Consider the following 15,625-nt stretch of genomic DNA (forward strand, 5'->3'; position numbering starts at 1 on the left):
AAGGAGAACAGGCCTTTAGGATGGTTGGAAGAACAGGCTTTTAGGATAGTTTCCTTTGGTTGAAAAACCAAAACAAGAGCTAAGACAAGGGATAGGGGGAAAGGCAGAATGGCACTAAAACCAAACTTATTCAGGTCTAATCTCACATTTGGGGTTGTTTAAGATTAAACTAGTAAGAAAACACTAAAGGTTCCTTCAAATACGTGCAAGCCTCTAATCTTTAAAAGGCTCAAAAGTTGTTTTCCCCTGGTCGCTGAGGCCTCTAATCTGTTGTTGAAAGACAGGCTGTCCCCACGGTGGTTAGCCTTAGGGGTGCGCACACAGTCCACACCCCAGAGAGCAGCGGGCAGGTGAATGGAAGGAACCAAAAGTGTCAGGAGGAAAGAAGAGTTGCTAGGACTGGCTAGCTCTTAGAAGCATGTACTGAAAAACCCCACACAACTAGACAGGCTGCAACAGAGGAAGGAAGCCCTCTTGAAAACTGCCAGAAACAAAAATACTGAACTCTACTTCCATTACATGACAGATTCTTTTGACAGCGTCAGCTGGGGTTTGGTCAGGCAGATACACAAAGATCACTACAGTATAAAGTGATTATTACTCTGCCCTAATGTGAGTTAAATATGCTGCATCTGAACGCCCAGTAAACACAAAACCACTATACAGTCTTTTTGCATCTTGACAAGAAAGGCATTCTGGGTTGCTAAACAACTAGCAGAATATGGAAAGAGAAGTAGACTTGCTGTATTACTTTCCAGCTTGGCTCAGTCCTGGCATTAGTCATTTCAGCCATTACTCAACACCCTTTGTTTATAACTATTTTTTGGCCAATAATTTGGCAAAAGAAATGAAACGTTTGACTATGTTACTCTAGAATGACAAAGAAGTGAAAGCTACTTACTTTTTATATGTGTGGCAAGAGACAGAAACAGGTTTTCCACAGATTTATTAAAGCTTTTAGACTGCCCGAGTTCCTGCAAATGGGAGATGCCAAGAGTAAGAAAACACAGATTATTTTCTGTTCTTAAGTTTCCATGACTACACATCTACAGACCACATAACAAGCAGGCGGTAAGGCTGCAGCCCTTTGCTCACTTCTGCAGAAAAATACTTCAGAGGACTTATGTTGACATAGTTGAAAACTGTCACACTAATGTGTGAACATGGAAACAATCTTTTCAGTTCCATACTCTCTCATATATACAAGTGGAATTCCTTGTAGGAAGATCACATAGCAATTTCATAAATACAGCTAATCCCATCACTGATTTCTGGTAACGTATTTAATACTTCAAGTAGGAAAGGTCCTACCTATTGCAGATGCTCCTGTGCCCCTGAATCAAAGAGTTTTCATCAAACTCCAGGTAAGCACATATTAGAATGTTTACAGAATTGCAATGGGCTTCAAAACCAGGGCCTCAGGACTCTGTCCCAAACGAACTAAAATAGTAGTTTAGTGCGATTTTGATGAGTTCTGAGCCATATCCCACTAGCTTGTACACAAGAAACTGTAACGCAAAGGCAGCCATCACATTCACTGTTTTTCACTCCATAATGAAAGTAAAACAAGGAATGATGACCTTATAACTAACTATTGAAAATCATAGGAATGTGGGATGCTTCAGGCTGGAGGGGAGCTCAGGAGCTCTCAGCCTTCCTGTAGTGAGGCACCAAAACCAGGTGCTGTATTCTAGTGGCAAATAGAGGGGGTTAATCACTTCCCCCAAAAACCGAAAACTGAAGACATCCCTCTTGATAGACTGACCTCTCTTGTACTACCAATGTGGCGTTAAAAAACGACAAAGGAACATAAGGCAGCATTTATATTGCGATATGATGTTACCGCAGTTGCTATTTACTGCATTTCTGTGGCTGACCTTTCCATAGGAACGGCACCTTAAGAGGTGCACCTATACGTCTATTCTGCAGGTATGGACACTTACCGTCACGTTGCTTTCTGCTGTGGATTCTGTGAAAGGAGGTGGAGTTGGAGGCACGACAGAAATTTTACTAGAAATTTGAGAGACAAGAAACAGTGCAACAATTAATACATTATGCTAATTGATGGAGAGATAAACCACATTCATGCGGAGTATCTTTATTATCTGTCTTTCCTGTAATCTAAAGATCCAGGTTGAGATCTTTTATCTTTAAGCGTCGCAGCACAGGTGTATTGCTTGTTTGTAAGAATTAGGACTACCTTTCTATCTTCTCAATCTTGGGCTGCTCCAGGCAGAATTATTAATGTAAACAACCAGGACCACCTAATTTAGGACAGGCTTCCTGGACTTCTACATGGTTGTTAGTATTACAATCCACGTCCTGAAAACTTAATTCTTGTCTAGCACACCCCATCTCTGTTTCAGCAATGTTTTCAGAAAAACAGTCATCTTTATTTACAGTACTAAAAGGATCCTTCCCTGCCAGGGCCCAGAGCTGTTAGATCTCCTTTACAGCATTCCAGCCATTTCATCTGTTGTAAATAGCCCAGGTATCTGACTTGAGGCTGTTATCACAGCCCAATCACAACCCTAAAGGACTTCCTTTATGATCCTCCTTTATTTTTACCACAGCTAGGTAAAAGCAAGTCCTTATGCAGCCCTGGTTAGGATTATATCTAGCTGACTATAAGTTTCTGTCTTCCACAGCTATGCCTCACCAGATGATTATCATAAAAGAGAGGCCATCTCTTTTTATCTCTCTCTTTAAAGGAAAAGGGTTTCTTTTATACAAGAGAGTTTTAGTGGACTTATTTCATTATATATCACCAGTAATAACTTAAGTATGGTCATGCTTAGTTAGGCCTCAAGCCAAAGTATTTAGTGTAAACTGGGTTTTTTGACTTGTTTTAAGTTTTGGTAAGCAGACACGTCTTACTGAAGACAAAGCTTCATGTCTACTATTTATTCTAATGCTACAAATTAGCAATATCTCCCACTGAGCAAATAATGACATTATTGCTATTACACCTAGCAAATAATTTTAATCTCTGATTATTTGAAAGTAGTGCTTAAATTTGAAACATAATGGTGTAAACAGGTATGCAAAAAATACAAGGAGATATAACAAAAATTATGTACATCCCATCACTTCAAGTAAACAAGAAACTATTACTCTAAACATCGCACTCTCTTGTACTTCAGACCCTTTCTATGGAATGCTGAGAGATGAAAGTGGCAAGTTTTTGATACTTTTATCATTTGCACTCCAAAAGTATTGAAATTTGGTTTTCATAATTAAAAAAAAAAACAAAAAACAAAAAACACAAAAAACCAGACTGCTAGGTAGTTTACAACATACATCCTATCACCTATACAAATTCTCAGTGTCCTAGGACCATTTGTCCCTTTATAAGCCTTACCTTAGCTTCTGGTAAGATTTCAAGAGCTTTGCACCAACTGTTTCATGTCTGCCTGCGAAGGAGAAAAAAAACCCCACCCAAAGGTCATTTAGCAAGAACTGCAGTCACTACTGACTTTTTTAAATCAGTGTCTTTTCAGGAGCTGGCCTGTAGTTACAGAATCTCACTCACACACAAGCCAGGAGGGAAACCAACGCCCACCTGACATATCAGCATACGTGCCAAGCAACACACAAGTCTCTCGTGTCACAAAATCTGTCGTGATTTAACCTCCCCTCTTGCAGGTGACAGGTTCAGACCAGCTCTTCACCAGCAGCAAGGACAATCGCGTGCAGACGCTAACAAGACCCTTGCTATAGGCCGGTAAGAGCCCTCAGCCTCCTGAGGTCCACCAGGCACGCGGTGCATAGGCCCACTGTGCCGAAGCACACCTCAACCGTAACACTCAAACGCTATGGAAAGGTTGAACGTGCGTACAAGGGTAGGCACGGGGTAACCCCTTCCATCTTCTGAAAATTTCTGTTCACTTTTCCTACCTGAACAAGCATGAAAAGGCACGTCTAACTCACAAACACGAGCAAAGCCCTTTGCTAAGGCCATCCTCATGGGGAAATAGCAACCATGTCACGTTCCTCAGGTGAGCAGCCACACGATGTACGGAGCACCAAGGAGCAAGCACTCCATCGGGCATGGATGATGAAGACTCAGGAACGCAGTTTGCTCCCGAGTGACCACAAACCGAAAGAAGGGCTAAACACGTGTAAGAATGGCCAACTGAAAACATCTGGAGTGGCTTCAGTCATTAGTCATTCCTAATACAGATAGCAGTGTGTGATCCATGCTTTGCCAAAGATGTCATTAATTATAACATATTACTCACATGTAAGTAGCAGAATTTGGTGGTGTAAAAAGAGTAATCAACTTATTGATGTTATAAATTTCAATCAGAACTCCAGAATTAATGACTTTATTAATATTTGGTATCTTGATTTATTGCAGCATTAAATGATTTCTTAGATTTTTAATTTATTAGTTGGTAAGGCAATCTACTACTTCGATGAAAATACTACTTGTATTCTTTAGGCAGAAACCACACAAAATCAATAAAAGGCATACTGATGCAAGTTCGGTTTTTTTAACTCCGGAACATCAGAAAACTTCACTGTAACAACGTATTTTTCAGTTAATCGTATTTTACAGTGAATACTTCACTTGCGTTATGTTTTCAAACCAAAAGAGGGCACTGTCTCTCCAGGCTTGAAGGATACTACGGCTGCCGTTTCAAAGTTTGCTAGTTTTTAACCCCTTTAATTATATCAGTTGGTCTAATCAAAGGAACTACATATTTCTCCCTGCAGGTTTATCTTGTGTATACCCTTAGATCTTTAACTTCAACAGTATTACTGTTAGGCTAACTAAGCAAAATGCTTCAAGCACCCACAAAGCTCTGATAAGTCAAGGTAAGAACTCATTTATCCTACTGGAAACAGAGGCAGTCAGGAGTTTGCAATATCAGCTTCAGTGTCTGAGAACAATACAACATTTTGCAATAACAGAGCAATTGTTAAAATTACTGGCTTTACACTCACCAAAAGGAATACAAGGGAAAATTAATAACAGTTATAGGATACAATTGTGCTTTAAAAGATCCATCAAGTAATACTTTAGTATCAGAAATTGGGATAGCTAGAATAGAATTCAGTGGAATCTTTCAAATCTTAAATGAACTGTTTTAGCAAGAACTGTAGTTCAGTTTCTTAATAAGCTACCTCCTCTCTTTCGTGAATACCTACTGCACAAGATTTGCCTGATTGTGTTCTTCCATTTATAAACTTCTTCCTATTCAAGCTTTTCAAGAGATATTTAAGGTCCAATGCTTTCCCTTTTACCAGCTATATTCTTAAATCTAGATACAATACAGATACTGGAAATGAAATTTTGACATTAATCTACAGCCAGGCACAAAGTTAAATAGTTGCCCATCTGAAGTGGTGCTTCAATGGAAAGAGGAAGGAAATGCTCTCCACCTTATTAGTCATTGTAGGTGAAAACGAAGGCTAACAGTCCCTTAGTTGGTGAAACACATTCCCCATAGGGCAATCCATCCACATCCTCTAGAATTTCTTTTAGGGCTTCGCATTTTTAATTGCACTGAAAAGACCAAACACAAGGCAATGGCACAGCTGGCTGAAAGTAAAGAAACAGTATGCATTTAGCTCTACGTTGATTTATATCTACACATGCTTTTATTGTGTTCTGCCATGTTTTTAAGCTTTAGAACTTTCTCAGTGAAAACAACTTAAGTTTTAACTTTGACAAAATATGGATGCCAGATCATTTCCTTCCTGGACATATATTTTAACATTTCTATATTTATTTCATGTCATTGTATGTCTTAGAAGCCTTACACACTCGTTAATTCCAATTGGCATGGCCAGCAATTTTCTTATGCTTATTACTCATACAAAGTAAATTAAACCTTTAACTGCATTCTGCTAGTTTGTGTTCATGTTTTATTTAGTGCATGGGCAAACACACTGCGTGATAATTTCCGACAAACCTCTCACAAAGTGGAAGAAACACTGAATAGAGTAACAGACTACATTCTGTGCTTCACTTAGATGAGGACTACACATTACAGAGCAGTTTAAGGCCTGTTTCAGGGCTTACCTTCACCAGGATATTTCTTTGCTCGTTCCTCGAAGAACCATTCACCAGTCTTTACTTTCACATCTCTGAAATACAAGCAAAAAAAGCCATTTGGATCAACATTTTCCAAAGTGCATTTCTTTAAATGTTTGATAATTTAACAATCCAACAATCCCTCTTAATCATACCATTAAATTAAGAAATCCTGACTGTTCACTCCACAGACTGGTTCTGCTGTGGGTCTGCAAACAAAGGATTCCTGACCTCTTTTTTTTGTTTGGTTTGGTTTGTTTGTTTTTTGGTTGGTTGGGGGGGGTGGTGTTTCCGCCCCCCCCCCCTTCCTTCCTACGTCAGACTGACGGAGGAAAGCAATACCTACTGCTCTAGGCATTGCTCTGAAGCCAGGAGCCCTGCATCCACTCTGTCCTATACGACCAACTTGTGATATAGCCCAGGCATGTGTGCTGACTTCTTAGAGCTGCAGCATAGCCTGAGGAGCAGGGAAAGTCGCTGATTAAGGATATGCTCCCAAGCAGAGCTTGGGATGGCTACCAGGAAGCACTGAGCTCCACAACCCTGATGGTGTGATAGCTTCATAGCTCGTCTCTCTCCACTTTCTGGGGGCTAACATCAATGATGTCAGTGTCATCACAGTCACCAGGGTCACAGGATCAGAAAAGTAATGGTTAACAAGTATAAAATGGTATCAGACTAAACAGCTCTGTCAAGATCAGATTTTCAGCAGATTTGGCTCTTGCATTTTGTTGTCTCCAACTGACTCACAGGAAGTCTGCAATCTGACCTCATCCATTATTATAAGAGACAAAGAATTTTAACTGAGGAGAGGATTCTCTGGAGTCTGAGGTTCCAAGTTTTCATGTAAATGTCTTCGTAATTTTTAGGGCATATATAACATCACTGCTCCTTATGGATTTTCTGATGCTTATTATAGGATAAAGTCCCACTGCAAAATTTTGCTCAGTGCAGGCACTGCTGAACTTTCCTCTATGCCTAGTAGTTCATTTTCCTTACAGGAAATTAATCTCTTTATTAGCATTTCCTCTGTCAAAATTGCTTGAAATTGGAAGCAACACACAGACAGTAGGTTCTGCCACCTTAAGGAAGCAGAATCTCTAAACACAAGAGCTATAGTGATAACCACCAAAGGCCAGGCAACAAAATCCCTGGGCCTGCCTTTTCACACCTCACCTTACTCTATGTTAAAATACACAAACTATAGGTAAGATGCTGTTTGTTCTTTCTGTAGCTTGATTTTAAGGCATTTTAGGCATTTAAAATATTACCTTTGTAAGTAGCAATGCAGAACGTTCAAAAAAATTCACTACCTGTGTAGATTGTACCGTATATTTTCATGCTTAACCATAGATCCTTGCACATAACTGAACACAGATGAGCTTGAAAATGAGGTTAAAATGCCTTTGAGACAGGATACTTATTTACTTTGGGTGGAGATCTATTAAACAATAAATGTCTGAAATCTCTAGCTGCACTAGAACTTCAAGTGCTCTACACTGGTAGTGTGTAGATTCTCACCTCTAGCCTTGCCTTCATGTTCTTCTCACTACCCACAGTTATCTTGCCAGATTTTAATCTCCAGTTCTGCACAGGCTCATGTGATGGATGAAAATAGCTCTGGAAATACCCTTTTTTTTTTTTTTTATGCTAAAGAGTATATTAGGCTAAGCTATGACCAGAAGTGTGACAATGAAGCTGATGAAGAACTACCCTTGTCAGGGAAAATAGACTACACTCATTCAAAGCAAAAGTCTTCCTAGGTTCTTAGAAGACAGGATTCCTTCCTTCATAGACAGGCACTATGCTAACTCCATTCCCATGAGAGATGCCTCTTCCAGGTGACAGATACAAACTTTGTCAGTCCACAAGGCTTTTTACATGTTTTAGTTTGTAAACAACGAACATTCTTTTATCCCTGCTCTTCCACTGAGGCCTTTAAGCATGTTAGTTACAAGCATGACCTAGCGGCTAAGAGGGAATCTCAGTAGTGCTACCGATGATAATGTTTTGTTCAGGAAGAAACACTCTGGCGGTAACCACGACTCAAAATTACAGTTGCTCAGGACTTCATGTTTCTTAGTCATCCCACTTTTCCCTCTCCGGGGTAAACAAAAGGCTCTGAGTAGCATACATCCCAATGCTGCACTCCTACCCTCCCTTGAGATTTGCAGCCTTGATTTGCAGCTCACTGGAGGCAACAGAGGTCTGACTGTTTTTAATGAGCTGTGCATCATGACAAACCAAGATCAAATGTCCTGTCTCTGAAATTCTCCTTATAACAAAAGGACAGCCAAAGAGTTACTCTATATTAGCAAGACCAAAAAAAAAAAAAAGTAATTTCTTCAAAGAAAAGTAAAAATGTCTTTTAATTCATTTAAATAATGCTTTCCTGGTTTTACCATTAAAAATCTGGACAAGCTTATGACATAAATAAGGGTGTGCTGCACTACACAAGGCAGCTTAACAACCAGCTACTCTCTACAGGGGATTTCCACTGTGGCCAGCAAATAACTGGAAACCAATTTAAAAGAAGGCGAGATGAAGGGAGGTATCTAGAGGAGGATATGGGAAGTTAACTTTTTAACCTTTCCTTTTAGTGCTTATAGCGTGTAGCACAGATAGTGACATACATGCATCAGAGTTTAGTAACTGCTTTGTATCAAATACAGATGGAGCTAAGCTGCCTATTTCATGTATAAACTGCAAAATAAACTGAAGACACCGAGAACACCTTTTTAGTGCTAGTCAATAGCTCCTTCCAAACTATAGAAAGTTACCTCAAACTGGTAGTAGAAATTCGTTTAGCTTAAGACAATACCTTGCCTTACATTTCTCAGACATTATTTAAATCTCATTTTGGCATCCTAAGAGGGAGTGAAGTGATGCATTAATCTAGTGTTGGCATAAAGTAAAATTTTGTCCAAATCCTCACCCATTTTACAGGAAAATACAACATCTCACAGCCATCTATTCACTTTCAAAGCTATCTTTCTTTGCCTATATAATACTATTTTTCAAAGGTGGAAATATACGTAACCATTCAGTTTAGAAAGATTCTGACGAATAGCAGAGATTATGATGGAGTATTTTGATTTTAAAATTGTGCCAATACAGTAAAAGAAAGATTGTTTCCTGGAAAACAAAACCAAGGTGACATAGCAAAAGAACAAAACAACTCATTTGAATTAAGCAAATTTGGAAGTCTGACCACATTTAAAGAATTCTTGATAATTAATAATGTGGTTTGAATTTATATAAAACATTGCCTCAAATTATTCGCCAATCCAGGTTCATCACTCCTGTAGCATGAAGCAAAAAAATTACTGTTAGGAAATTGTCAAGAAATTGGCTATACTACACCAAAACACAGCACCTTCAGCAACTTGTTATGGTGCATTGATTCAGTACTGAGTCAGGGGAAGGAGTTCTACCTACAGTTCAGAACCAACTGTTCCTATGCTTTGCTATTATCACCTTTGTTACGCTACACTGAGGATCCATTTTGCTAAATACAGGAAATCTTCACCACATGAAGTATAATGCAAGATTCCCACCAATTTCTTTGCTACCAGGGCTTCATCCAACATTTCCATTCCACCAGAGGCTTTGTCTCATTAATTGTTTAAAGCAACAGATGCACACAAAACCAGTGTGCATCCACAGGAAAACCAGTGTAAACCAGTACTTATCCAAACCAATAAAATTTCTTACCCATGAGCATAACAAACAGTGCATTTCCAAAGGCAGGGATTCAGGCAGACACGGCATTCGGAGCACACTCGATGACTGCACCCGTTGCATACTGCACCTCTGTTCATTAGTAACCCAAGTGACTTCTGACAACGAGCACAAGATCTCTCCTGGTATTCATGGCTTGCATTTCTTGCCCTTTTCCACCGAAGCTGCTGCAGCTGCAGTTTCAGTTTCCTAATCCCCCAGGTAAAGAATAAAAGAAAAAAGATTAAAAGTTAGATTAAAATTTTAAATAAATTCAATAGACCAGCCTGAAGACTTCTACACAGCATTTTTGCACTGTGACTGTAAAAGCAACCACAACTGTGCATACAAACACAGCAACAGTCCAGTAGGAATGGAGTTCCGTTCATGTCAGTTACGCACGCTCAGGGCAGAGCGCTGAAATCGCGTATGCAATACAGATTCACACACAAAAACCGAGACTAAACGGTGCTCTCTCTCCTTTGATGACGCTGTTTATCATATTCATCCAAGAATCAAATCTTCTATCAAGTAAAATTAGTCACAACAAATGCATGGCCTAAAAGTTAAATAAGCACATCGGACCAAAATGAAAACCTTTCCCTTCCATTAGCTTTGCTTCCATTACACATGCCAATCATCAAGATCTATGTTTTTGTTAGCTACATCATCAACAGGTGTCAGGGATTTTCTACCCAATTCAGTCTTTCTTTATAACCCTTTACTTACTTTTCCCAATCACTTAATATGGTCAGTAATACTTACATAAGTGTTTGCTGTAAACAAAGTTTAAGTTTGTACATTTAAGAGAACAGGAATTTCTAACTTAGCAACACAAACACCCTGTTTAACATGGGGCTGTAATGTGACAAAGCAGGGTACAAGCTGCAAGGAAATCCTTGTTCTAGCTCTGATAGCAAATAAAATGTGAAGGATTATCCCCAAGATGCTCTAGTAGTGTGAAATAAATAGAATCCTTTTCCTAACCAATGACACCGGTAGCAAGTTCTGAGTGTGGTGCACTGGCTACCTGTTGTATGTGAAAAGGGACAGTGATGGATTCAGCACAATGTGCAGGTACCCAACAATTCTTAACTCCCTATTTGGCACAAGGTAAGTTAAATAAGCCAGCCAAAGACCCAGGCATGTTCTGTGTTGCCAGGACTATATAGGCAAACAGAGGAGCATGATGAGGATGCCATAAAGCCTTCATAGGAAAAACACAGGCAGCAACTGAACTTTTTATGAAGGCTAGAAGTAAAACTTATCAAGTAGATTATTCACTGGACAGTATTTGCTCATCTTTACTGTAGAACAGTCAATAGTAATAATACTGGATAACCCTCAGTTTTCCCAAAGAATAAAAAGGCTTTAGCTAACAGGAAACTTTAAAAAAAAAAATTGTGGAAGGATAGCAAAGAGGAAGAAGAGAACTTCCAAGACAAAAGGAACAGAAATACAGGAATAGGGGAATGGCAGATACCTTATTCTGTCCTCCTCTGTTTTTCTCACCATCTGGTCACGGTACAGGACTTCCAGAACAGCCTCTCGTTCCAATTCCTTAAGTAAGTTTAGATTAAATTCACAGGCCATTTTCACCAAACTTCACTTATTTTGTGGACTGCTGTCCTATGGTTCTACTGCATCCAGAACGATGGACACTCCTTTACAGAGTATAGCATAGTCTGAGTGTTTACTAAGACCTTGCGCTCTTACTTGATTGGCAATACGTTTCACCGTGTCACACCCCTGAAGAGAAAAATCACCGAGTCTGTCTTCACATAAGTCATCATTTAAGGGTCTCTGCTACCCAGGGAACATGAACCATTAGCAAGGTCACAAGTGTCTTGTCTCTTTCATATGAAGCAACTTCTTGATCTTTGCCTTTTTCTTTTTTTGCTGAGGGTGGTTTGAAAAGAGAGGAGAGTTTGCAGCAAGGTCTCAGATCAGGCTTTAGCTCTTACTAGACAGAGGGACAATTCACCAAGAGATGGAATAAAGGTGTGGGGGCAATTTTTTAAATTGTTTTTGGTCTTGTAGATTTGGGATTTCTGGATCTAGGGAAAAAAAGAATACATGTTGTTATCTCCTCCTCAGCTCTTCAAGACATTTCAAATAGTTTGTGAAGACCACATTTTGCTATGCTCAGAAGTTTCATGCACTAATTAAAGACTCTCCTATAGATCAAGACAGTCCTGTTCTTCAGACAGTCTCACCATATTATCTGTTAACACTCAGCCATGTACCTCCACATTTTTTGTTCAGTTGACAGCAAACCACCAATAAAGCTTAAAGTTAGTTTTGAACACAGGCCTACAGGCCCCATCACTGGAAAAGTCATCCTGGTTGAGACAAAAAGGCCACTTTCTCGTCTCATCTTACTGAAGAGACAAAACATCACAAGCCTGGGAAGAGGGAAAGTCACTTCTATCAATTACTTATTCTGCTAAATCTAGATAAACAGTTTAATACTCAGTAACACTATTATCATTGTTAATACACATCATCACCAAAGAGTTAAGATATATGTTATCTCCAGCTCAGTGCACTAACAATTTTGGCCCCAAACTGATGACAATTTACGAAAACGGGAAGTATAAAACAGAATCACAGCTGTATTTTGAATACATTCTGTAACCTTCACTTTTGTAAATCTCCCACTAAAATAGGAAAATAATTTTAATATAGCAAAAATAGAGAAAAATAATGATTATTCAATCTAATCCTGCTTACACACCATAATCAGCTTTCATACCACTGTCCAGTATGTATTAGAAAAAAATGTAAGAGAGTTCCACTTATGGTACACCAAATATTAAATATGTGTATATGAAAACTGTTAAGTGTTTCAAACTTACTCTGACTTAAATACATACAGTCAGGCTCTAGGCAGAAGGTCTAGACACGAGGACAGTAGCGTAAATCTTTCCCAAAACAGATACTAATGCTTCACTGATGCACCTCAGCTGCGAATCTGATCAAGTATCTGCACTGGTGGGTCACTGTTTTAAAAAACTGTAAGTTAAAAAAACAAACCAAAACAAAAAACTAACCAAAAAACAAAATACCAGAACTTCAGATATATAGTGACCATGCATTTTTGTTGGTGCAGGGAATTACTTGACACACAGCTTGACCCAACTAAGTTACTTAATTTCCCCACAACAAAAGCAGGTGGTGATAATTTGTATTTCTAAACAGTATGCATTCCATTCTTGTACATATTTTGTGAAACCCTTCAACAAACAAGAAAAGAACAAAACATTTCACAGAAGCAGTGTTAACAAATTAAAAAAAAAGATTGGTTTCCTGTGGAAACAGGAGAGACAGAGATATGCATAATCGTATTTTATTTCCTTACCAACTGCAATTTCACAGGAAATTACTTAGTTGAAGCCTAAAAAGCCCGAGCGATTTTTTAACAAAATATATATGTCATTTTCAAAGGCCCCTGCATTCTTCACTTGCTTTCATCTTTTACCTCAAGAATACCTCCCAGGATTGATGAGCATGCTTAGAGCCTTCAATTTCATTTAAGCCAATACAATCTGAAAGAGCATTCAGTATAAACTCAGGGACCTCTGCACCATATAAGATACCAAAGCAGCCATTAGAGTGTAAGTTACACTCTCTATAAACTCCTAGGATTTCCAAAGACTAGCATATCTACCTCATCAGAAAATCCTGAGTAAAAGCTAGCAAATTCATTATAATCATTATTAGAGGGGTCCAATAAAACCACTTAAAGAAAATATATGGATGTCTCACACAGCTATTAAGAACGTGACACTGTAAAACAGTTTCTAAGAGCAACAACTGCAGTTAAGCAAGCACAGAAATAGTTGCTATTTGATATCTCCTTCAAATTCTTTAAAAAAGGACTACCAACATTCTTCACAGAAGAGCAAAAGGTTTTCTATATTTCATCCTGCTTTAGGAACTGGATTTCAGTTGACATTTTAGCATATGAAAAATATTGGGGGCATACAAAATCTTAGAGATGCATACTTTTTTTTTTTAATCTAGTTTCAGCTATTCCAGCTTGCACAAATTTAAATGGTGTGAGGGAAGGAATAGTTTGGATCCTCCCCTTGTTTCCACTTCGTCTTGCTTGCAGCTATAATCCCCTCCAAGAGACACAGGGTCTGCCCCAGCTAGGGCAGGATTCTTCAGAAGGACATTCGACCTCAGCCCACCAGCAATACTGCAACCACCATCACCCAAATCAGTTGGTCGATTGCTACACTTCATCTCCTATTCACAGTGATAAATACAAGCACTGAATCCAATGCCAGCAGCAGACTGCCCCAAGGACTAGGATGGAAAGACTTGGCATCATCATCTGGCACCAAACAACAGAACAAACTTACTGCAGTGAAGTGCCAGGGGCCCTACGTACTGCAGTATCTGCACTATGCAGTGACACAAAAAGCCTCTGGGACTCTCACCGCCGGGCAACATCATCACATGCTGCACGGAATAAAGCTTCAAATCTGTCACGTAGCCAGCAGCTCTATCCATATCATAGCTGGAGATTCTTATGGTTGTTTGGGTATTTTTAATCTTCATGAAGATTTAAGCTCAGACACTCATTGTGTTCCGTCGCTTTTTCTGGCCCATTCAAAGATAAAATCAGGCTTAATGATGAGGTATCTTTAAGAATAAATAAAGTAATATAGCCCCCAAAGTGGGGGATAACCCTTGTGCCCCACAACAGACTTGAACTCATCCATTTACTGAAAAGCTCTCTACCATTGTACAAGAAGAGCTTTTCTAACACTAAAGCCAAATGCATTACGTTAGTTTTTTGTCAGTAATAAAGTAGCGGTGTTTTCAGTAATGGCCCTCCTTGACAGGAAAAAAAAAAAAATCTTAAAAACCTTCACACATGCCCTCCTTTCATATTTACTGGCCAAATCCAGCTAGCTAGCTGTTTTACGTGGTCAGCTAACCTCAAAGCCAAGCATCTTCTATGCAAAACCAAAAGCAACGGCAACCTCTTCAGTAAAGGCCTACCTAGGACAAGATTGTTTGCAGAAGATAGCTTATTATTTAAAGTTTTTGAACTTAGAACTGCCTAAGTTAGCAAACTGCTTTTTCTCAAAGCAATTTTACATGTAATTTATTACTGATCTCCTTTCAGATAATTATTAGCAAAATAATGACAATTAAATAAGTATAAATAAACTGCTCTTCTAAAGCCACAGTCTTCCCTGACTTGAGATAACTGAAATACTTCATCCAGTAACCGACTCGATGGATGTATTAGATCAGTAGGTAGGACAGATTAAGGAGGCTCAGAGTTAAAAAAAAAAAAGGCAAACAAACAAAATCACAAAAACTCTTGGAATTTATGGCTATTTTCTATTTTGCAGAGGCAGATGGCATAAATTTATTCTTAGTTAAGAAAATTAGAAGTGTTATTTTACACTATCTGACTGCAACATACAAATTATTTATAACAATGTTTTACCAAAGTTATGCCTTGTGATTTTAAGAACAGCCCACCCCAGCACTTAAAGTAAAAGAAAAATCAACAAAACTTTTTAAAGTTCCAGTTGTGGTCTTCTCCATGAAATCCTTGCAGTCTAAAAAAAACCACTGTTCCAGCATGTAAAAATGCACACCCCCCCATACAATGTCACACAGAACACATTAAAAAGATATACTTACTTTTTCAGCAACCATCAAAGGAACATGCACAGAAATAAACCACTTTTAAGAGATGAGTAGCACTCTCATTTACTTATCTTTCCTTAAAGAAAACTGGTGGCTGTTCTCCACCCCCCTTCCTTCCTTTGGGCACCGAAATTAGACTCAAGTATGTACAGAGGAGCATCCCCAAAACAGCTAAAAGCAAAT

At 38.8% G+C, this 15,625-nt stretch overlaps 1 protein-coding gene across 1 annotated transcript in view; it reads right to left on the reverse strand.

Annotated features, from left to right (window-relative positions):
- The window catches only part of SYTL3 (synaptotagmin-like 3), a 29,218-nt gene extending 17,862 nt beyond the window's left edge, over nt 1–11,356 (reverse strand). The window contains exons 1-6 of the mRNA XM_010146503.1: nt 11,247–11,356; nt 9,758–9,973; nt 6,032–6,096; nt 3,362–3,413; nt 1,944–2,010; nt 902–974 (exon numbers count right to left, since the gene is read on the reverse strand). Coding sequence (XP_010144805.1) covers nt 902–974; nt 1,944–2,010; nt 3,362–3,413; nt 6,032–6,096; nt 9,758–9,973; nt 11,247–11,356 — 583 coding nt within the window. The remainder of the gene's footprint in view (nt 1–901; nt 975–1,943; nt 2,011–3,361; nt 3,414–6,031; nt 6,097–9,757; nt 9,974–11,246) is intronic.
- Between the last annotated feature and the right edge of the window lie 4,269 nt (nt 11,357–15,625).

Source organism: Eurypyga helias, unplaced genomic scaffold, assembly GCF_000690775.1.
Source record: "Eurypyga helias isolate BGI_N326 unplaced genomic scaffold, ASM69077v1 scaffold25962, whole genome shotgun sequence".
NCBI classification, from domain to species: Eukaryota; Metazoa; Chordata; class Aves; order Eurypygiformes; family Eurypygidae; genus Eurypyga; species Eurypyga helias.